At 44.9% G+C, this 24,227-nt stretch overlaps 1 protein-coding gene and 1 pseudogene across 1 annotated transcript in view; both read left to right on the top strand.

Annotated features, from left to right (window-relative positions):
* Met (MET proto-oncogene, receptor tyrosine kinase) overlaps nt 1-24,227 on the top strand; it is an 83,358-nt gene that overhangs the window by 32,977 nt on the left and 26,154 nt on the right. The window contains exons 3-10 of the mRNA XM_004644868.2: nt 2,055-2,189; nt 3,030-3,203; nt 8,663-8,823; nt 11,665-11,767; nt 11,870-12,006; nt 12,663-12,824; nt 13,386-13,485; nt 16,947-17,165. Coding sequence (XP_004644925.1) covers nt 2,055-2,189; nt 3,030-3,203; nt 8,663-8,823; nt 11,665-11,767; nt 11,870-12,006; nt 12,663-12,824; nt 13,386-13,485; nt 16,947-17,165 — 1,191 coding nt within the window. The remainder of the gene's footprint in view (nt 1-2,054; nt 2,190-3,029; nt 3,204-8,662; nt 8,824-11,664; nt 11,768-11,869; nt 12,007-12,662; nt 12,825-13,385; nt 13,486-16,946; nt 17,166-24,227) is intronic.
* LOC105744046 lies at nt 17,857-18,846 on the top strand (annotated as a pseudogene).

Below are 24,227 nucleotides of genomic sequence, written 5' to 3'. Positions count from 1 at the left end.
CTTATTACATGCAAAATGACTAAAGAAAGCAAGAGGACAGGGCCAAGAATGTCAGCTATTATGTTGCCATATTGCTCAACAAGTCCACTTCCACCATAGGATAGGACAGTGGTTAACAAAACAGCAAAGAACACGATAGCACTTCATTTCAAAGCCCTCTTAGAGGTGAATTATATCGCAGGTTCTCTATAGTATGGAAAGCACCAGGGAGGCAAACACAGAATGCAGGAATCGGTAGGAAGTTCCGTAGCTGTGAATAGTGTTCAGGAAGAGGGAAGCACAGGCGCACGTGGAGACTCGAGTCAGGGTGTCAGGACAGGCCCGGGCCGCTTCTGTTGCTTATGACTTGTGCATGAGAAAAAGAGATTTTTTTTTTTTAACCTTTCTAGTCTGAAGTAATTGACAGTAATCAGGTAAATGTAGGGCGGGGAAGTAAAAAGGAGTAGGAAAAATGAGAGATAGTGACCACCAAATTGCAAATTCAGGTGACCAAAATCTAGGTAATTCAGGGGAAAGCTAAGTCTGGCCAGTCTGACGTCTGACATTCTGTTTGCAACCAGCACCCAGAGGCAGGTGAGACTGGTGACTGAGCTCTTCCACATTTTGCCAGTAGAGGTGACAAATGCCTACTGGCCTTAAATTTAGGAAGTAGCAGTAGTATTGCTCGTGAGCAAGTGACCTTTGAGCCATTATCTGCTTCTGAGCAAATACAGCCTCCCTGTTCATGGACACGTTCTGTCAGTGCCGAGAATTTGGGGCAGAACAAATGTTGCACAGAACTGTCTGATGTTTAACCTCCGTGGCTCTGGGTAGGCTTTGGTTATGTTGTCTGTCAACAGGCCGCTCTCTGGGACGTACCAGGTACTGTGGACGCCTTCCCGAACTGTTTTCAGCTATTTGGCTCCTTCACTGAGCTGAAGAAAAAAAATTAGTGCTGTCCCCATAACATGTCTGGGCTGAATATACTTGTGAGAGTACTGAGCAATCAGTGGCTCTTCTGATCTTTATTACCACTTTATAATTAAAAAAGTTTTAGGAGAGTGTTTTGTTTTTTTAAATCCTAATATCATTGTTGCCTGTGTTTGCCTCACAAGTTCACACATGTGGTAAGCACGTTGATTTTCCGTGCAGTGTTAAAGATGATCAGAGATGTTAGCAGATTTCAAGCATCTCATGTATATGCAAACCAATGGCCTGCTCAAAAATGACAGTTGCTCTGAGAACTCCCAAATCCTTCTAAATCTGTTTTCATTTAAGATAATTAGCTGATCTTATCTCAGCTGTTGATCGCAGTCTCTGAATTTCATTATCACTGGGTTCTAAGAACAAGGCATGTGGAAATTACATAGGTGGGAAACATCCCAAGTAGAAATTCCTGAAAGCAAGAATAACAGCAGTCATCAAAGCTCACTTCCCAGGCATTGTTAAAGCCATCGGGCTTTGTTCTAAAGCTGGGAAAAAAGCAGAACTTTATTTATTATGCAAGTATAAAAACGTATCATGGCATAGCAGTAAATAAAAAATACAATGCATCAATTAAAAGTAACTAAGGGCCTATTTTGACCTCAAAAGATCTATAAATATGGCTTAAGAGTAAAGCAGTTGGAACTCACTCCAGGTTTCCGGATTCCCAATCCACCACTCTCACCGTTAAGTCAGGGGAAACTGCCCTGCTGGGAGGATCCAGGGATAGATCAGAACTAATCCCGGACCCTTGTAGCATACGTGGTGCTTTCTTTCTGGGGAGAGTTTTGGCTCCTTCAGTTCCCAGTACAATTGTGAGGATTTGTCTGGCTGTGCTGGCTGATGGATTGGAAGATCTCTTTCCCTAGAAACCATTAAAAATCATAACAGAAGTCTGTCTTGGGGGTGCAGCTAAATTGCCTTCAAGGAAGGAGATTAGAAGATACATGGATTTATAGCTGGATGAACTGTTAGGTCTTTCATTCAAACAGCAGCCAAGTCTCCTAATCTGTTACTTCCATTATCACTCCCGTCTTCTGCTTACATTTAAATAGAGCTTGTTGGAAAAGGGTGTCTCCTTTATTTCTCAGGTTGTGGTGTCCCGAACTGTATCATCCACCCCTCATGTGAATTTCCGCCTGGATTCCCGCCCTGTGTCTCCAGAAGTGCTTGTGGAACACTCATCAAACCAAAATGGCTACACTCTGGTTATCACTGGGAACAAGGTAAGCTTGTCTGACAGGGACTTTCTGTAGCTGGGGCTCTTCCTGAATAGGTATTTATAGCTAGTATCATTTGTTTTGTTTTTTTACAATTTCTCTCATCTTCCATTCCCATCTCCTCCATTAAGCTTTTTCTGAGTAGTCCAGAGACTTTCCAAAGTAAAGATAACTTTTTCTTCATGCATGATGAGGTTTAAGGGAGGTTTTCCTCATAATGAACACTTTTCCTTTAGTCCTGCATTTCTCAAAGAGAAAAAGCAAACACAGAGAATGAGAATTACAGTCTTGGGGTAGAACTCTAGTTCATGCAGATAAATCCGGGAAATGTGTGTTGCAATCTGACTCCAGCCAGTAATCCCTTTTCTCAGAGCGAGAGATGTGCATCTTGGTGTCAGACCTCACTTAAAATTTTCCAGGAATTCAAATGTGTCTTCCTACTGCTTACATTGTACTGTCTATTTCAAAATCATCTTGGTAGGCCAGGGGTCCCTATTCTATATAACCTCTACCTTTGCATGACTGTGCTTATAAATTCCTGGGCAGTAACGTCCACTTTTGTCACGTAGAAACCAACAATAGAGGGAAGAAAGAAATTTGATTCTTTAATTATATAATCGTGATTACATGATTTACACATAGGTGCTCTCTCTAGAAGACTGAGGTAATACTTACGTGTCGCGGACCAGGGATTTAGCTCGGGTTCAGGGTCTGCCTGTCAGGCAGGTCCTGAGTTTGATTTCCCAGTACCTGAAAAAAAAAGATATTCATATGTAGGTTTTGTGTATTCACAGCATTTACGTAAGCAAACCGAGTGGAAGCCCTTCATACCGCTTTTCTCCACAGATCACAAAGATCCCCTTGAATGGCTTGGGCTGCAGACATTTTCAGTCCTGCAGTCAGTGTCTCTCTGCCCCGCCTTTTGTGCAGTGTGGCTGGTGCCACAACCAGTGTGTGCGATCGGATGAGTGCCCCAGTGGGACGTGGACACAAGAGACCTGTCTGCCTGCAGTCTACAAGGTGAGAATCTCCGCTGTCGTGCATGATTTGGGGTAAATACAAATCTCACAACTGTAAAAACAATCCCAAAACTATTTTACTCATTCAGCTGTGAGACAGCATTTGAAGCACTGGCCTGCCCCTGGATTATCCTTGGGTAGCGTTCGGGCCCCTCGGAGTCCTGCGGCGGAAGGCCCTGCCTCCTGCTCACTCGACCGTCTCCTTGGGCAGCTGCTTTTCCTTGGTGCCTTGTGCGTGGCTCATGAGTGGTACCGCTCCCTGTTTCTTCATCCTGGGGCCTGATCCCTTCCTCCTGACTCACCCGCTCTCTGACTCCTCCTCACCTGCTTTACGCCAGCTGCCCAGACAGGAGTCTGCACCACTAAGACAGCCTTTCTCGTTGCGTAACCAGGACCCCTAGGTGAACCATGCAAGCCCTCAGTTCCAGCCATGCAAGGGCAGGCGGGACAAAAGGTTTCTTCCTGTCTGAGACTCGGAAGGCAGCCCTGTGTCATCACACGTGCCTTGGAAGTTGTTTCCCAGGAGACGTGGGAGGCAAATTGAAGGCCGACACCCATGGGCCACTGTGAATGTCGCCTCAGTGTATGTGAAAGAGAACTGAAGGCCCAATTGATGCGTGCACTGGCATCAGCAGTGCTGTCAGCCCTTTTATCCTTTGACCCACTGCAAAAATGTTTATCGAGAGAGTGTCCCGTGGCAGGCCTTTTAAACGCGGGGCTGTGTAGGCCGAAAGAAGATAGGCGTGTCTCCTGCCACCAGCGAACTTAGCTTCTGCAAGTGGCCACTGGCCGCAGCAGCCCAGCCACGCTCTCCTCTGTTGCCTTTCCTCCTTACGCATACGTTTGGTGCTGAAAATCACCTCGCTAGTTCTTTTATAACTTCTTGATCCAAATGCTGTACATTTTGCTTGAAAATACTGCCCTAGTGAGGACTCAGTACGTATTTTCTCTGCGTGCCTTTCAAACAGACTTCAGCAAACAGCTTTTGTGAAATACGCACGTTAAAGGTCTCTGTCACCTGGTTCACACACAAGTGAACAAAGTGTGTGAGTCCAAGCAGGCATCACTCCCAAGCATGTCTGTGCTCAGTTAGTTACGGTTTGGGGTGAGATTACAGTGGGGGACCAGACTTTAGACCAAATCATTTTCTGTTAGGTGTGACAATTATTGAGCCTTGGCTCGATAATTTCAGAAAATAAGCCGAAAGAATAAAGCAAATTGAAGTGTATTCTGTAGTATGTATGCACGTTTTTGTTGTCCTGTGTCCTTTTAAAACCTTCATGCACTCTTATGTATTTTTTCATGTATGTATTTGGTGCAGGGTCTCACTACCCAGCTTGGACTCATAGTGATCCTCCTGTCTTCAGCCTCCCCAGTGCAGGGATTACAGGTGTGCGCCACTATGCCTGAACTCAGTCTCTGGGCTCTGTGTACCCCAGGGTCAGGGCCAGTGTGGCATGCAGGACCAGGGATCAAATCGCAGTCCCTGCGCTTGCCCAAGCAGGCGTTTAGTCTGCTGAGCTATCTCACCAGCTCCATGCACTTTTATAAACATACAAAGTTGGCAACCCAAGACATTAGAAATTGGAACTCTTCTTCATGTTTCATACAAGACATATGGGGTGTGGGGTTGTGTCTGTCTGTTCACTCACACACACTTAAATCAAAGTTTTATTTCAAAAATAGCCAAGTTGGTATTTTAAGTAAATAAAGCAGGTTGATAACCAGTACAGAAGAATTTCATTTTAGCCATTCTAATTTCTTTTACTAATCATGAAAGTCATATTGAAATGATCAGAATGCAAATAATATTTCAGAATTTTCTGGAAGCAGAGAAACTCTCCTATGGTTCAACTCCCTCCTCTCTCACGTCGTCTGGCTCCAGCGTGCCACAGTTGGCAGCTGAAAAGGTTGCATTGTGTCATGCACACGTCTCCGTGGCGTGGGCTGTCGTGAGAGGGAACGCAGTGCATCTGAGTCCATAAATCCCTCTCGGTTCACAGTTGTTAGGAGGATTTCATGCTGGGCTCGACCGTGGCATTGAGCATTCTTACTGCAAAGAATAGGACAGACTATTCATCTTTTTCTTATCTGTCTTAAACTTTACATGCACAACATCCAGCGATGGATAGGGTTTCATTCGCCAGTACATGCATATTAGCCTGCTTTTCAAGTACATCATGTTCGGTGTGTAAAATTCTTTGCAACTCTAGATAGGAGAAAGACCAGGACCGTAAGCCCGTCATTTTGTTTCATGTGTGTCATCTGATCTTGTACTTAAAGGGCGATGAAAAATGCATCTGAAAAGGAAGGGCACTTCCCTAATACATTCTGAATTTGTCAGTAACACGTCACATCATATAGGATTGAAGTCAATCCCAGTAAGACAATAAACTATTGATCAGTTAATCGGAAGACTCAGATAAGAAGCCGCAGCAGTATCTGGTAGGGGTAGGAGGGCTACAGACAGTATATGGTCAGGGCATATTTGTGAACTTTTTTTCCTACCGAAGCAGAAAGGAGGCTTGCACTGCAAATTTTAATGTTTAGGGTTTTGGTTTTTTTTTTTTAGATTTCTCATATTTTACCTTAAGAGTTTAACAAAATATGATCATTTCAAAATTTCATGGAGTTAATCAGAGTACAAGACATGGGCATGAGGGCCGGCGAGATAGCTCAGTGGACTGAGCGCCTGCTTAGGCAGGCGCAGGGACCCGGGTTCAATCCATAGCATCACATGCCACCCGGCCCCGCCCCTGAACACACTGAGCTGGCCACAAGACTGGGCGTGGTGGCACATGCCTGTAATCCCAGCACTGGGGAGGCTGAGACAGGAGGATAACTACGAGTCCCAGCTGCATATGAGACCATGTACCAAATACACTTAAAAACAGATAGGCATGATATCTAAACAATGGAAACAACAATACACTGTGTGTCACCTACTGTGTGTCACCTACTGACCTATTTGGAAGCTGGGTTTCATTGTTTGTTTACCTTTTTTCTCTTTAAAATAACAAATCAATAGATAAAAGACCAGTGGAGTGGGCCCCTCATAAGCACAGTCTTTCACCTCTGAGAGGATGGGCGCTACTGTGTGGCGCTCTCTCCCCTCTGCAGACAGTAGGAGACACAGCCCCTGCGGCTTCCCACTGGACACATGTTCTGCCCACAGGTGTCCCCGCGCTGCGGGGAGTTTGCCGTCCCAGCACTGGGACGATGGCGTGATCCGTGACCACTTCCTTCTTTTTCCCCGGAAGAGCGGAGATTACCCTTTAAGCCAAGGGAAAAGTGTCCAACCCAGACGGAAAACCCAGGCATGGCCTTTCGAAGCCTGCATCTAGTGGAGGTTTCCTAGTACTCGTTTCTCTTGCCAGTGCCCCACTTCAACAACTCTCAGTGTCTCCCCTCGCATCAGTGCCGGGTCCCGTTGTCTTTTGCAGAAGGTGAGGATGTGTGTGGCGCGACGAGTGGCAGCCTTGGTTTTCTTGCATAGGAGAGGGACAGAGGCAGCAGGGGCAGGCCATGTCAGCGTTGGGCAGCTGTTCTGGGTGGGGAAGGCTCCTCATTGGAAGAGGGGACAGCAGCTGCGTGGTGGCCTCGGGCTGAGGCGGGACCTGCGAGGGCGAGATCTCTTCTTCTCTGCTGCTGGATTTCTAACGTAATAATAAACAGATTTTTTTTTTCCTCTAGCAGTTCTCTTTTGGCTAGACATAGAAGAGGTAAGTTTTCATGAAAGGCATAACTGTGTAATGGATTTTTATGGGTAAAATGGCTGTCATGAAAGCATTCAGCTAAGACTGGAAGCGAGTTTGGTAAGGAGGGTAAGTTAAGACTTTGATTTGTGATTATTTACTTAGGAAGGCTGGGAAGGTTTGCAACTGTGACTTTTGCTGGAAGTTTCCTTAATTACACACTTGCACAAGCTGGGCTTTAGCAAATACCTTTGCTGGTTTTTGAGTCGCCTCTGTCTTGGCGCTGTTTTCCCACCATTGTACTTTATAGCACAATTTACAATATGCCCCCCAAAAGAGCATTTCCTTTCTCAATTGTCACAGAGCTACCCAGGAGAAACTTATTTTTAACTTGGAAATGTGTTTTGTTTAACTACTTTTAACCTAAGAACAGTTCTCTTACAGATGTCATAAATGCCTAGTGCTACCTTATGTCATAGTTACCAAAGTTTTATGAAGAATCCAAAATTTCACATTTAACACACTAAAAGGGACCTTGCAATACAATGAAGTTTTATTTATTAACAATTGAACATGAAGTTAAAAAAAATCTTAAAGATGAGGTGTGAAATAGTACCAGTGGAGGTGACTGGCAGGCCTGCTACAATGCTGGTTTTTCGTGCACTCCAGCTCTGTTTTATATATCTAATAGAAATAACATACTATATGTATTAAGTGTTATGCAACTGTTTTTTTTAATGTATTTGGTACCGGGTCCCCAGGGTCTCACTACACAGATCAGACTCACGATGACCCTCCTCTTTTCGGCCTCCCAAGCGCTGGGATTACAGGCACGCACCACCACGCCCGGTCTCAATCGCTGTTGCAGCGCGCCCTGGGGGCGGGGCCGGCACAGCACTCGCCCGAATCCCAGCCGCTGTGCTCTGCCCAAGCAGGCACTTTAGTCCGCTGAGCTCTCAGGCCAGCCCAGCACTTGACTTTCCGTCATGTACATTCTGTACATCAAACCACGACTACGTAAAGAGCAGTGGAAAGTCTAAAGCCATAAACGTGAACTAATGATAGTCATGACGAAGTAGATCAGCTTATAGGAATAAAAAAGTAGATTCACTTATTTAGTAATTCATTTATTCAGTTATTTATTGGTATTTTTATAAGGTGCTTAACGACACTTGAGTGCCTGGCAGATAGGTATTCAGTGTTATGACAGCCGCTGAACACAGCTGTGTCAGCACAGTACCGAGAGGCGTAGCGTGACCGTGTGAGTGTCCGCTGTGGCTGGAGACCCCACCGCAACAAGAAAGGGGCGCACACAAAGCACTCCCACCAAGCACGGCGTGCTGCTGATGGCGGCTGGCAGGGCCATTGCCGGAATTTGGGTCGGGAGTGGATCTGTCTGGGTCCTACCCATGGACGTGGTATAACCAGCTACGAGCACGTGAGAGTCTGGGCCCAAAGTCCGTGCTGCTGCCCAGTTGAGTCCCCTTCCAAGTGGCCCAGAAGATCCCTCGTTCTTACCCAGGCTGACTCTGCTCTTGTTCCATTTCTGGATCCGAAAGCAGCGTGTTCCATCACATGTCAAATAACTTCACATGTCAGATGCTGGGAAACTGTGACCCTTTTCCTTTAGGGAAAATTGAATTTTTACCATATTGTGGGAGAATTTTAGGCCATTGGAGGATATATAGTTTTTTGCTACTTGCCTTACCCACATACTGAAACTATAACATTGGATTTTTTTGTAAGTTCTATATTGTCCTTGTAGGTTTTCCCAACTAGTGCGCCCATTGAAGGAGGGACCACATTGACCATATGTGGCTGGGACTTCGGATTCAGGAAGAATAATAAATTTGATTTAAAGAAAACCGAAGTATTCCTTGGAAATGAGAGCTGCACCTTGACCTTAAGTGAGAGCACAGTGAATAAGTAAGGACCTTAAGCGGCGGCGTGGGGTGTGCTTGGAGACAGGCGTCGTCTTTGAATGCTTGTTCAATGTTCTCTGAAAGCCAGTGTCTTGAATTGAAAGAGAGTCTTGGCCCGTCACGCTCCTTGTGTACTGAGTTTGAGTCAGCAAACCCTGTTAGAAGGATGAGTTAAGATGCAAGAGACAGCGCGGGGGTGGGGAGGACAGAGGTCTTCAGCAAAATGGAATGAAGCCCCTAAAATGACTCAAACCCCCAGATTTATTGAGGAACAACAAAGGCATAGAGTTTCTCTGAGCGCAGATGTTTGTTTTAGGCGGCAAGGCCCAGTGACAGTGTGGCTGGGTAACTCCCACCTGAGGGCTCTCGGGAGTTCCTGCAGAGGCCCGAGCGGGCAGCATGTCCAGTCTTCAAGAGGCTTCAAGTCCTCCATGTTGGCAGTCTTCTGCCTCCAGAGGCAGCCTAAGAAGATGTCAACCCATGGCTGTCACAGGGGACTCTACACTTGGGTATTTGCTTTGTTGTTTTAATCCTGTTATAAGGATTAGGGAAGAAGAAAGGTGGTATGGCCTGGTTGGAGAACAGTGAATCCAGCACTTAGGGAGCTTTTGCACCGTTACTGTAACAGCTCTGCAAAAAGTACCTAGGTATGTTTAAAAGAAAGGTAGTCTAGTCTTTAAACGTAGTCTCAATAGGCTATTTCTATAAAGTCAACAAGCTGCTTTATACGTGTCTCCTCTTGTAAATTCATCTGCTGAACCTTAAAAGTACAGTAAAGCGACACAATCACCTTTTAGGGACTATTTTTCTTTTTTTATGTATTTAATACAGGGTCTCACTACACAGCTCAGACTCAGTGATCCTCCAGATTTCAGGCTCCCAAGCGCTGAGATTATGGGCATGCACCACCACACCCAGTGTCAAACACCGACTCCACACCCCTTAGGGGGTAGGACTGGCACAGCATGCTGCGGATCGAACCTGGGCGTCTGCATCTGCCTAAGCAGGTGCTTTAGTGGGCTGGGCTATCTGGCCAGCCCTCTTGAGACTTTGAATGAACTTAAGTTTGCATTCAGATAATATCTATTGGCAGTATACTGTATGGAGTGTAACTCAGTTGGTCAAGCCAAAATCCTGGGAGGTGGCAGTATCATTCCTATTTTGCAGAGCAAATATGTGATATTCCTAGAATGAAGTATGGCTTAGCAGAGGTAATCCAGAGAGGAAGAGCCCCTGGGGTCTTCCAGCATGGATCTTCTGAACCAGAAGCTGGGCGTATTCTACTGTATTCTACATGTCCTTCTATAAATTCTGAATTCTGTAATGAGCAGAGAATCAAGAAATCATTAGTTATTATATGCTAACAATATCAGTTGTAGTGGCTGAACCTTTATATGTTAGATCTAATCGAGGGTTATGTAGAGTTATAAAAAATCTCATCTATTCATTTTGGAAGACAAACCATCAATTAATGTCATAATTGTTAGCTCAGTGGCAAAACAAATCCATTCCCTTGTATGTTCCTTGTATGTTCTCCAGCTCTTAATTACTGCATTATAAATTAGTAACAATCTGAAACAATCTCCTCTCTTCTGTTAAAGACTATTTAATATAATAAATTAAACTTTTCCAGAACTTAAGATTATCGATTCAAAAATTGTTCCATGCAAAGCTCGTACACTTTCATTATTCTTTAAGTATGTTTGGGGGCTGGGGAGATGGCTCATTTGAATAAGCACTTGCCTGGCAAGCTCAAGGGCCTGAGTTCAGTCCCCAGCTCTGCCAAAAAAAAAAAAAAAAAAAAAAGTACGTTTGTATTTAGTTATGTATTTATTTGGTGCAGGGCCCTCCTCCACAGCTCCACCTCATAGTGATCCGCCTGTGTCGGCCTCCCCAGCACTGGGATTACAGGGGTGTACCACCACACCCAGTTTCAGGGCCAGCACGCCTCTCCTGGGCTGGCCAGCCCGGCATGCAGTACCGGGGATCAGTCTCAGGTTCTTGAGCCTGCCAGGCAGGCACTTAGACAGCCAAGCTGTCTCCCTGTACCTTTAAGTAATTTAATCATGCAATGCATGTGATGATCAGAACCATAGCAGTGTACCCTGCGATGAGGAAAATTTGGCCTGTCCCATTTTTATAGGGTACTAAAGCATCATTACTCTATTTTAAATATACCAGCCTTATCTCTTCAGTGTTACAGGCTTGGGCTCTTATGCACCTTTTCTTACTACACACTTCTCATGAGTAAAGTCAGCATTGATGAGCATTTACCATTTACCATTTCCTACCTTACCTGTATCAACACTGTGCTACAGCCAATGTAAGGTGAAGCGTAATAAATAAAAGAAAGAAAGAGACAAGAACAAAAATTTAAGATTTCTTGAAAGCAAGCAGTAACATTCACCCATATGTCCAATCTTTCATAACTATATCTGTTAATCTGAGCAACAGATTTGATGATAAAAATAGATGATATATCAACTATTGTTAATCAGCTATTCTTGTTTTGAAAATCTGTAACATATGTATTGTTGTACAGTACCCTGTTTCTGTCCTTGTTTCTATCTTTGTTTTTAATTTTGTTTTTACTCTTCAAAATAAAATGAAATTATAAAAAACATATCTAATTCATCCACATAATGAAATGTATTGGTATAAAGTTAAAAAGTTAAACTTAATAGTACAGAAGTAGAATTATATAAATTTCAGCCCTAATTCTCACCGCAAACCTCTGCCTGCTGTTCAGAATAGACGCCTCACAATGTAAAGTTAATGTCTCGTCATGAAAAGACAACTATGCCAGAGAATACTATCTGTAATGTGTCGCACGGCTTTGTTCCAGGTTGAAATGCACAGTTGGCCCCGCGAGGAGTGAGCATTTCAACATGACCATACGTATTTCAAGCAGTCGGGGAGCGGCGCAGTACAGTTCGTTCTCCTACGTAGTAAGTCTCAGTATCACTTTTCTCAGAAGATGTCTAGTTTCCCCTGAACTGCCTTAGAGTCGTACAGTTCACGACGTTGCGCTATTTTTATCTCCCATTCAGGATCCTGTAATAAGGAGTGTCTCTCCGCGCTGTGGTCCCAAGGCTGGTGGCACTTTACTTACTTTAACTGGAAAGTACCTGGACAGTGGAAATTCTAGACACATTTCAATTGGTGGAAAAACATGCACTTTGAAAAGGTGTTGTACATTTATTTTTTGTTGTGTCTGCCACGTTGATTCATACTTACACATAAAAAATCAAGCCGAGTTTGTTCTTTTGAAAGTGGAAAAAAATCAAGATGTTTAACTGTTGTTTACCTGCCTGCTGGCAAGACACGATCCTGACCTCTTACGGCGATTGTCTACCCTTCCTTATTTATTGCTCCCACTTTTGAGTTGTGCGTTTCCATCCTGGCCTGGCACTGCCATTTCTCAATATCCTAGAGACATAATGAATGAATTTGAGGTTCTGGTAATTGACAATAAGTTAAAATGAACATTTCCATGAAGGTTTAAAAGTAGAAGTCACGTTGGGAAGGGCAGAGATGAGAGCGATTAGGCCGGAAAGGAGGTGACGTTTCTGCTTCTGAGAGTTGGAAACAGACCATCTTAACTCAGGGACCAACAGTACTTCAAAGGTAGCTTAGCGGGCCAGATGTTTGGGGGCTAAGGGTGGCCTTCAACAGCACAGCTCAGGATCCAGCCAAATGTGAACGGCCTGCTCTAAACAGGGATTTTTTCTGGACCAGCTCAGGAAACCCTCGTGTAGCTCTGTCCTTTGCTTTGTGATACAATTCTGAGTGATGTGTACCTTGGCAGCTAAGGTGCATTTTCTTGTTTTATCTGTCATTCAGTGTATCAAGTAATAGTCTCGAATGTTACACACCAGCCCAAACCATCCCAGCTGAGTTTCCTATTAAGTTGAAAATTGACTTAGCCAACCGAGAGACTGGCAGCTTCAGTTACCAGGATGACCCCATCGTCTATGAAATTCACCCGACCAAATCTTTCATCAGGTGAGTAGGAGCGACTGGTAGGTGTACAAACAGTGGACATAAGGATGATTTGAAAGAAATATTTCTTTGGTATATTTGGTGAATAAAAATCCAGAAGCCTGGGCTGGCCAGATAGCTCAGCAGACTAAAATGCCTGCTTAGGCAGGCTCGGGGACCCGGGTTCTATCCCTGGTGTGCTTTGCTGGCTCTGTCCCCAGGACACAGAAAGATGGTGACTGAGACTGGGCGTGGTGGTGTGCGCCTGTAATCCCAGCGCTTGGGAGTCTGAAAACAAGAGGATCACTATGAGTCTGATCTGTGTACTGTGAGACCCTGTAGACCCTGGACTAAATACATTAAAAAACAGATCCAGAGGCCTTTTTTTAGCTTATGAAATACAAATGTTTAAAAATATTTTCAAGTTAGGTGAGTTGTTTCCAGTGAAGAATTACCCCTCAACTTCCATCTGACTTTGGCTGTTCCTCATGTAATTCTTGCATGCGAGATAAAATTGAGCCTCTCTCAGAGTGCGCGGTGGAAAGAGCCTCTTACGAGTACCATTTCTCTGTTTTATTTTGCCAGTGGTGGGAGCACAATAACAGGTGTTGGAAACAACCTGAATTCCGTCAGCATCCCAAGGCTGGTAATAAACGTGCCCGAGGCAGGAAAGAACTACACGGTGGTGAGTGCGTGGGGAGACAGTCACACTCGGGGCGCTGCGTCTCTGCCCCTGCCGCCGCACCCGCGCTCACGGCACACGGGACATGGCGATCTGCCGTCCGTGTTCACCACTTACCTTCTTTGCTGCGTATTTTTTATTCAGCAGCTAAGGCTGTCTAGCATCTTGGGATGGCGTACGTACAATGTGTAGACACCAGTGAAGATTACCCATTTGAGGCACTTTTGAAAAGACAATCTGTGTAAATAGAAATCACGGCATTCTTCTGTGGGACCTTTGTAATTCCACATAGAATAAGGACCGTGTACTTCTAGGAAAGCTCTTCGGTGGGGCCTGTGGTCTCACAGCAGCACCCTGGTCTTTTAACCAGCCAAACAGCTGGGTTTCCTTACCTCTGCCATTCTTTAACCAGGCTTGTGCCTTTGTTGGCACATCACCAGGCACTAAGAAACACTACTTACAAGGAAACGGTGACACGTCCTCGGGTGTGGATGTTGCGTGTCATTTCTCGGCCTTTCCTTATTTTTTTGGAAGGCCATTTTGACTTTGACAGAATACCTCCTTAAAAATGATTAATCTGTTTTATGTTCTAACAATTTCAGCAGGTCATATTAAAATACCAGTTTTAGACTAAAACTTGAGAAGGGAGGAGCTGTTTCCAGGTAGTGTACCTCTTCCTGAGGTTCATTCTAAAATGCTAGGATCTGCTTGGACTTGTTCGCGCGACTTAGAATGAAAGTCCTGAGTGCGTCAGCTCAAGCAAGGTCTTGATTGTGTAGGTGACTGATTGAATTACAGCACTTTGAGATTCCCCATCCAGCATTTCTTGAAGACCAAAGCCGCTGTGTTCTTTAATTACAAAAACCAATCTGAGGCTAAAAATGTCAAACTAAATCACCAAACAATAAGGTCATCTCAAATGAGATTTTTCTTGACCTTCTCAGTCAGCCACATTGCATCACCTCTAAGGGGTCTTATTAGATTTTTATCATATTCCTAAGAGATTGTGCTCTAGGGAATCACAGCAGAGTAAAGGGCTTTGAAGCTGGTCCCCACACATGGCCACAAAGAAAGTGGAAATACCACAGCTATGAATTTAGAGGATGTCAGTTCCCCACAAGCAAGCAGAGCACTTTTTCATTAACCAAAGCAGAATAACAGTAACCCCCTTTGGTGTGGGCACGCGCCTTTCTAAAGTGGAAATCTGTGGAATTGTTAGATTATCTAATTAATATCAAGTCTCTTATTAAAATGGTGGCTAAATTTACTTTCTCCTCCCTTACCAGCACTGAGGTGATTCAAAGATCAACTCAGCTTCATTCGTTTATTTATAATCAATTTTTTTTTAAAACCTTTTAGATGTTAGGCATAAGAGATGCATGTTTCCAAAGAGTCAACCCATAGCCCCATAGCCCAAGATAAAAATCTTAATCTGTTTACACAGTTGGAAATGTAAACTTCTATTGTGTTCAGCCACAAACCAACATGTTGGTACAATAAAACTATGCATGAGATTTGTATAAGAATGAAAATTCACTGGCTGCATTTACTGTTAACTACTTTATTGTTGTTTTGGGGAAACTCATAAAAAAAAGAATTCCTTTTTTTTTTCCTTCCTTGTGCCCTGACACAAAATTTGAAGATGACCATGAAGAACTGAACCTATTTATTACTTAGCAAATAAAAACTAATGATCAGGTCTGATTTAGATATATATATATATCCAGCCTCAATAACTTTCATTCCAATAAATTTAAATGTTTTTAAAGAAAAATAATGAACTTACTTTATTTTAAAAGACAGTAAAAAACTTAACAAAATGTATATTAATTTGTTAATGTGCATTGTAACCAAGATACCCACAGTCTATTGTGTGGTTTCAAAGCTGATGTTAGTAAAGAAATACTGTGGTAACAGGCAGAAAGATCATTCATTTCCAAGATGCCTGGAACAGCGTGGAGGATGTAGCTCAGGGCGGCTCTTGTCCAACAAGCACAAGACTTGGAGTCGATCCCAAGCACTGGGAAAAAAAAAGAAAAGCTTTTAGCAGTATAATATTAATTTGATATAAAACAATATATTTTATTTACATTGTATCTGTCAGCTTACCGCGTACATTCTTTGGTGTAGAATAATTTTTAAATTACTTTTAAAAGAAAATAATGAACACCCAAATTGTTTGTGCTTTTTATGTATATCCTGAGGCTTTTTCTATTGTGAGCGTAAGTAATTGTTTTATCTCCAACTAAACTTGTTAAAGCAAAGGAAGTCTAAGGGATGTTGTTGCTTGTTTGTCTTTTCCTTGGGGGAAAGCAACCATTTAACCTTAAATTCATCGCTTTGTGTTGCTAGTTTTAGCCTAAAGGATAATCAAGAGCAAACCACATTTTCCAGAATTCCATAAATCATACTTTCAAAGGGGAAGATTTGAAATGAAAGATGAAAGGGCATGAAATAACAATAGCAGAGCCTTTGTAGAATAGAGAGTACAGGAAAAAACTTACCCATATAGATGATAGAATGAGCACAAGGTAGATGGCTGGGGGAGGGTACTGCGAGCGCTGGTGCTGGTGGCCTAGGATGCATGGACCCTGTCTGCTCGGAGGCCGGTGGCCTGGGTCTCAGGAAATGCTTCTGAGGAGCTCCAGCTTCTTCATCCCTAAACAAGATGTGCAGAGCATTTACCTGTGGGATTAGCAGAAGACCAACTTGGCTGGGTGTGGTGGCACATGTCTGTAATCCCAGCACCGAAGAGGCAGAGGCAGGAGGATCTTTGCCAGTTTGAGACCAGCTTGGGCTACAAAATGAGCTTAAGGCCAGTGTGAACTGCATAGCAAGACCCTGTGTCAAAAAGATAAAATGAAATAAAATGAACAGAAGAACAAGTTTGTGAAGCATTTTGCACAGAACCTGACAGTACTAAAATGCTTAACACACAGTAGTAAGACGTGCTGACTATATAGTCACGGTGGTAAACGTATGGAGCTCAATAAGGCCCAAAGCACTTTACCAGGTAGTGTTTTGCGTTATAAATAAAATTTTACTCTTAATTTCCAAATGAGGAAACAGAGTATGATCTTTGCGCCAGTTGTCACAGCTCGAGTGGAAGCTAGGATCTGAGCCAAAGACCGCCAACCCCGGAGTGCAGCTCCAGCTCAGCCCTAGCGGCTCCAGAGGCCCGAGAGGCCTTCCCTCCAGGCGATGCTCTGTCTCAGGGGAGATAAAATGAACTTGCAGCCCGGTGAGCAGAGCATCCTCTAAGTGCGGGAAGCCCTGTGGTGCTTCGAAGAATGGCTTGTTGGGAAAATGTGTCTTTCCTGTTTCCAGAGATGTTTTCTTCAACATTAGGACAGTAAATGCAAGTTCTTTTGACAATTCTGTGGTTTCAGTTGACTGAAGTGAAGTAGGAAAGTTGCTGGTCGGGAGGGCTACAGCTGTTGATGCGGATGATTGTCTTCCTGCAGGCCTGCCAGCATCGCTCCGGGGCAGAAATCCTCTGCTGCACCACGCCCTCCCTGCAGCAGCTGGACCTGCGGCTCCCCCTGAAGACCAAAGCTTTTTTCATGTTGGACGGGGTCCTTTCCAAATACTTTGATCTCATTTACGTACATAATCCCGTCTTTAAGCATTTTGAAAAGCCAGTGGTGATTTCAGTGGGCAACGGGAATGTACTGGAAATTAAGGTAAGCACTGTTTAAAATGGTCCCTTAGCGAATGCCCGTGACCTTGACTGACTGCATAGCCCTGTGAATAGAACCACGGTTCTTGCCCTTGTATCTTTTTTTTTTTTTTTTTTTTTTTTTTTCCGGAACTGGGGGTTGAACTCAGACCCTTGCGCTTCCCAGGGAAGCACTTATTCTACTGAGCCATCTCGCCGGCCCATGGCCCTTGTATCTTATGCCACATCTGCAGATACCCTAAGGTCTGAAAAACAAATATTCTTTGCATAATACCAAAAGGTAAGTTTGACTGTGGATTGCTTTTTTTAAAAAATGTATTTAATGCACAGCCTACAGGGTCTCACCACATAGATTAGACTCACAGTGATTCCCGTTTTCAGTCTCCCAGGCGCTGGATTACAGGTACACACCCCATGCCCAGTCTCAGTCAGTCTGTCTCAGCACACCCTGGGGGCAGAGCCGGCACAGCATGTGGTGTGCGTTGCTTTTTAATGAAACATTTTAAAACATTTCCTGTGCATGTATTTAGAAGTACAAAGGCCGCACTCCAGCGCGCCAGTCCTGCAGGACCCGAGCCCGTTGGCTGTGCGAGCTGTGCTAAGCTGCACAGTGCTGGAAATGATGACGTCCGTGCCACTCAGTGGACAGGAGGAGGCGCGGAGGAGTTGCGTCTGAGCCCAGGCCCCGTCCTGTACCTGGCGCCATTGCAGGCTCATGGTGTGGCAGCAGAAAGTCATGCTAACCCGAGTTGTGGAGAAAGAATCGGTTAGATGTGCACAGTACCGGCCACCGGATGGCCAGGAGATGGTGTTCAAAGAAACGGGATTAAGCGTATAGCTCTCGTGAAAAGGTGAAGTCATATATGCTGCGTCTACTATGAATAGAAAATGCCGTAATGAGGAAACCAGAACAGGGTCTCCCTTTCATTATACTGCCTGGCCAGATTTTGGAGTCCCCGAATCACCAGCTTCATTTTTCAATTTCTTGTTTAAAGTGGGAGAATGTGGCTCCCTGGGCCCTGACCATGGGCCTGCAGTCGCCCACTGCAGCACAGGCATTGGGCGCTCTGGCCCCTTCGCTCTGGTGGACACTGCCTTGTTCTGATGGAGAAAGGAGAAGACACAAACATTAAACAGGTGTTACTGAATATGCAGAAATTCCGAGTGGGGCTCATTCAGACTCCGGATCAACTCCGATTCTTCACAGAGGCCATCATAGAAGGAGCAAAATGTGTAAAGGGAGAATCAAATACATAGAAGCTGTGGAGAGAGCTTTCTAAGGAAGACTATCTCCCGCTTTGGATCATTCACCAGGCATGACTGAGGCGTTCCGTGGGAGCAGAACAGGCCCTGAGGAGCAGCTGCCTGCGGACCAGTGCACGGGGCTGGCCTCCAAGACGCACGGGCCCTTGCAGGAGAGAAGCGAGCGTGTTCTGCGGAAAAGCATTCGAGAGGACAGAAAGGCAGCGACGGCTCGGAAGCGGCAGCAGATGAAGCAGAGGCTAAGTGAGGGTGAACCGAAAAGAAAAAGGCCGAGACTGACAGACACCTGCGTGTTCATGACTGACGAATGTTCTGCAGCTGTCAGTTTTGAACCATGGTGTGCAGATCAAGGCCGAAGCCCACTCCAGAGCTGCAGTGAGGCCTGCTGGCCCTCGCTTGCCTCGTGGTTGTCTTCAGCGTAGGCATCACATCAGGGACAAGGAGCTCGCCAGCCAGAGACTTGCAGAGCCTCAAGTTCGCTGAGGTGCTGCATGCTTTTTGATGCATGTGACATGTGGAAAGATGCCAAAGAAAGAAATGAGGACACTACTTTGTATTGTACTGCCATTTCTATTGTATTTTTATACTTTTTGGCATCATTAGATATTTTTATTAAACAGAAAAAAAGTAGTAAACACAAGACACAAATCTGTAACATTGTCCTGAGGTGCTACATGGGTCCTCTGATGACGTCACCTAAATGGTCTCATCACAAGGTAAAAGATAGTTCTTTACTTCTTCATGATATTTGGAGTTTCACATCTGTCTGTGGTCATTTCTAAACTGATTTATAAATGGAACTGGATTTCCACCACCATAGGAATGTATTAAGCTTGGACTAATATGCTTGCTTAGGAAGATGCAGGGACCAGGGTTCTATCCCCAGCGTGCCGTGCCGGCCCCGCCCCCAAGCCTGCAGTTGAGACTGGGCGTGGTGTTGCGCGCCTGTAATCCCAGCACTTGGGAAGCTGAAAATAGGAGGATCACTACGAGTATGATCTGTGTAGTGAGGCCCTGTAGACCCTGTACTAAATACATTTTTAAAAAGGAATATATTAGCCTCTAAATGTACTTTAATAGAAAAAAACTATCATGATTACTTTTCTGAAACAAAACACCTGATGCCCAAAGTGAAGGGAGGACAGATCTGCTTGGCTCCCAGTTTGCAGAGGTTTCAGGCCGTAGGCAGTAGGCTGTAGGGCAGAGTGGCTCGAGGCAGAGGGCCACGGGAGAAGGTCACGGTGGGCAGGAGGAGCATAGCAAGCAGGGCCTGAGCGCTTCCTGCTTCTCCTCTTCGACTCTGCCCAGGCTGTCGGGGTCAGGGCAGTGCCAAGCGGTCAGGGGGCTGATTGAGTGATCTCACACCCTTCGTCCCAGCGTCACACACTGTTGCCCCTGCCACCTGTGGAAAAGCCCCCCTAGGACCACGGGAGGCCACGGGGATACATCTGAACACAAGCCATAACAGTAACATCATCTTTTGTGAGCCGGCCTGTTGCAAATAAAGGGCCATAGAGCCAGAGAGGCTCAATGGTTTGACAAGTGATAACAGTGATGGAGCAGAGTGACGGCTCTTACGTAGCTTTCATCGTTTTTACTTCAAAAGACAAGAGAGGGGCTGCGGAGATGGCTCAGTAGAATAAGCGCTTGCCAGGGCCTGAGTTCAATCCCCAGTTCCAAAAAAAAAAAAAGACAATAGAATAACAACATCATTAAGATGTTAGTTATTCATAACCCAGCCACTGAAAAGAGCAAAATATTTATCCTTCAACATGTTCTTTTAGACACTGAGAATTTTTTTCCTGAAAGTTCATGTGAATGCAACTGCAAATACAGAGCGATAGGCGAGTCCTTATGGCGATGTAACACTGGTTCTCCTGGCTCGTTTCCACCGAGGTTTTGCTGCTTTGCCAATGCCGTGTCGTCCACATTCCACCCCAGCACGCGTTCACACTCGTACGAGTTCACTAACCTCACAGTTGTGTTTTGTGCAGTAACTAAGCAAACCCAGCATGAAGTGAAGCGGAAGCCTGCCTCGCCGAGCTGCGCGCCTACCCAGCGGAGCTCTTTCATCTGCTTCTTTAATTAGTTTTAGAAAAGCAGAAAGAGCTTTTACCACTTTTTTTCAATAAAATTAATCTAGTGTGACCTTTGCTTTCAACAATTACTGCGCTTGCCATTTGAAAGGCTCCATTTGGTTTTTCTTGTGGAAAACAAAAGGCTTATTTGCAAATAGTTTTTTGCCCAGAGAAATTCCATTTTGTATTCCTGTATCTATGATGGACATATTAGAGAGAAATGGTTCTTTATCTGCCCTTCTACACAGTGTTTTGTGCAGAAGCGAAAAGTTCTATTTTATAAATTAAATACTCATTATTCAACATCCTACAAAGTTGTTGAACCAAGAAAAATGTGATTTGACATCATCCATAGCCTATTAGCATTTTCCACCACGGTCCAGGGCGTCTCTGGAGACGGACACAGAAGCCCTCCTTTTTCACGATGCTACAGGAATTTGCTCTCACTTTCTAAGAAGTGTGTGACACAGCAGTAATTTCCTAAGGTAAGGGACAGTTTAGGATAGTTATTTTAGGACGATTCAATATATGCTTATGTTTCATTTTCCCTAAGTGTAAGAAGAAGTCTAAGATGTATGAGTATTTTTATGACAAAAACTTTTTTTATATAGAGATTAAACCCTGGCCCCACCGTGACCTACATTCACAGCCTTTTATGATAGGGTCTTGCTAAGTTGCCCAGTCTGGGCTCTTAAGTTGCAATCTTTCTGCCTCAGCCTCCCAGAGGAAGTCACCATACTTTGGCTGTTGTGATAGAAATTTAATTGTTTATTAATTTCTAAAGTTGATCACATTAAAGCCTCTGCCTCGCTTAGAGAAGATACAAAGGAAAACGAAATATGAAAAGAAAAGAACAAACTCTTCTGGATGAGCTGTAGTGTTTTCATCAAGTGTTCCTTCAGTCCCATTCATGGCATGAGGGGAAGTAGGTTCGCCTTTCATTGAGGAATGACTGTGAAGACACTGTATGTGGAGAGGGGGCTTACTCTTCACTCCCAGGAAAAGCTCATGCTTCACCAGCAGACACGTCTGAGAAGATTCCGTGGCCAAGAAGGGCTGGAAGTCATCTCCAGCCGCAGCTGTGAGCATCGGCCATGACCAGTTGGCCCAGTGACTGCACCACGGGCAGAAGAGGCAGCCAAGTTTAGGGCAAGAGGGCGCATCAGGCCCAGAGATGAGTCGCTCCTCAGCGCAAATCAAAAGCCTGATAGATGTAAGGGATGGTTGGGGTCAAGGCTACTGGCCCAGCTCTAGATGGTGGACATCAGATGTAGCTGTCTCTTTGGAAGCACGCAGGAGGACCTGAAGTCCTTACCAACAACTGCTGACAGCTATGAGGAATTTTACAGTTCGTGCAGTACTTTGACATAGGCTGTTTCACTTGACTCATACATGTGCGGTCGGTAAAGATTATCTGCAAATTGACACAAAGATTCTTTATTTGTCTTGGGTCACCTAGGGAGCAAACAAGTAGGACTCCCTTTATGCCCTTTAGTGGAGTCGAAATTCCACTAAAATTCCAGTGCATCTCCTGCTAACTGTCATTGACTATGTACTGAAACACCTTCCATACTAGAAAAGCTTTTCATAATAGAAAAGCTATGGTCTCTGTACATATTAATATGGTTCTTTAAGTGAAGTAACACTAAGCTTTCTAAAAATCTCTAAAATTTTACTTTATTTAAAGAAAGCTGCTATGTTCTGTAATTACCTCATTCTCTGACATTTTGTGCATGAGTATGTTGTGTAGACAGCACACAGGCAGAGTGCTCGGTGCTGGCTGTCACCTCCCTGACTAGGTTCATCCTATGATAGTAAGAGTTCATCTTATTCCGGAGCATATAGGGATATTTGAAACAGACATGCTTCAAAATTTCTGTCTGGAAAACTCAGTTCAACAGGAAAAGGAGGCAGGAAGATGGATTAAAACAGAGATCAGGGATCGGGGTGTGCTGAATACCAGGGCAGATGTTGAAATCTCACGTGAAGGTCAGGCATCAGTGACCGGGCACCAAAGCGTTCTAGAAGGGCGCATTGTTCTAAGCCAGCCCAACCCACCTGCTGGCCAGAGGCAGCCAGAAGTTCTCTTCTCCCCTCCCGCCACCTCTGACCCCTATCTGGAACTATAGACCCAATCTGGGTCACGGCTGCCACACTGCCAGTTCTCACTCCAGACAAGACAAGGAAAGGACGTTCTCCCCCAGATCATCTGCCCAGCATCAAGAATGATTCTTGTGTGACAGCGTGTATACCTTACTGTCAAACAGTACTTCCGTGTGCTGCAAACATTAATAGGAATTCTGTGAAAAAATACACTCCAAGCACACTGGCAACAGCTGTGGCCCCCGAGTGCCCAGTGGGGGGTCTTCAGGTAAGTAAGTGGGGAAAGCCTGCCGAGCAGTCGGTGAAAACCCCGTGCAATTTTGGTTTGCCTTGCTTTTCTCAAACATCCAGGGAATCTGTTCCTCAGTTGCCTGTTGATATGTTGTGAAACTCAGTTTTGAAGCTTTCTGTGACAGTTGTTCGGCCTGGCTTCTAGCCTGAGGGACTCACACCCCCTAGGTGAAGTATCTGTCACCCCCAACAGCAGCAGCTTGCTGAGTTTCAGCGGTGCACCTCCCTGGTCTGAACCACTGCCTGACGGGCGCTGCTGCTAACCTGCGCCTACTGCTCTCAGCTGCTGTCTTCAGCCTGCCTCTTGGCTGCCTGCGTGTGGACACAGGCCGGATCCCTCCTCTTACAGTGCTGGTCTTCAAGCACTGCTACTACCGCCTGCACTCCCACTCTGTTCTGTCGCTTTCACACACTTGCAGCATTCCCAGGCCCGAATTCTGAGTAGAAACGTGATGTCCTGTCTGGCCAGAGTTCAAGAGGAAATGGACCAGGTACATCCTGATGTGACAGAGTCGAAGTCACTAGTGTTTATTTTAGAAATGTGTCCACTGTAACATTAGAGGAACAGACTCGGACTCATTCATCTGTGTATTCCTGGTGGCTACGCCTGTGTACAGCACATAGTAGGTGTTCAGGAATTCTGCATCAAACAGAACTGGATTTGTTTCGATTTCCTAGTCCTTTCCAGAACCTCAGCTCACCAGATAAATAGGAACAATAGCGGTACCTGCCTGGGGAGGAGATTGATGTCTCTGCAGGATAAAATGTGATCATTACAACTCTTAACTTCTTCTACATGTGTAAGGGATTAAATATCAGACAGCTTCTTAGGTTGCTTTGCTTAAAAGCCCATAGAATTAAACTGATTTCACAAATACGTTCTATTCAATAATAGTGAATAATAATAATAAAAGTAAGTAATGGAAGTTCTAAGCATATACACTTTGCATAGCTCAATGTGGCTGCATGCTTTGAGTGAGTGTTGTAGCCTGCAGCAGGGGGGGCTTTCCTCCATGGGCCACAGATCACTTCTGTGGCACCCGGGCTTTTCAGCTTTTGAAACCATCACGCGCACGAAGCTGAGAGTAATTTCTTGTATGCAGGTTGCTCATTTTGTGTCCCCTGGTAGGAGTGTGTGAACAGGCTGCAGTTGTTCAGCCGTGTGACCTGCTTTTGTGTGTAACACCCTGCAGACCCAAACCTAAAGGGGGTTGGAAATGTGAATGGAGGGTGCGTGTCCCGTCCCCCACGGGTGGGCGCTATCCCAGCAAGCGAGGCGCACTCGAGTCCTGCCGTCGTAAGTCACTCCTCCTGCTCTTTAATCTTTTGTC

This window comes from Octodon degus, unplaced genomic scaffold, assembly GCF_000260255.1.
Source record: "Octodon degus isolate 3935 unplaced genomic scaffold, OctDeg1.0 scaffold00213, whole genome shotgun sequence".
NCBI lineage: Eukaryota > Metazoa > Chordata > Mammalia > Rodentia > Octodontidae > Octodon > Octodon degus.
This window is presented reverse-complemented; position numbering and strand designations above follow the sequence as displayed.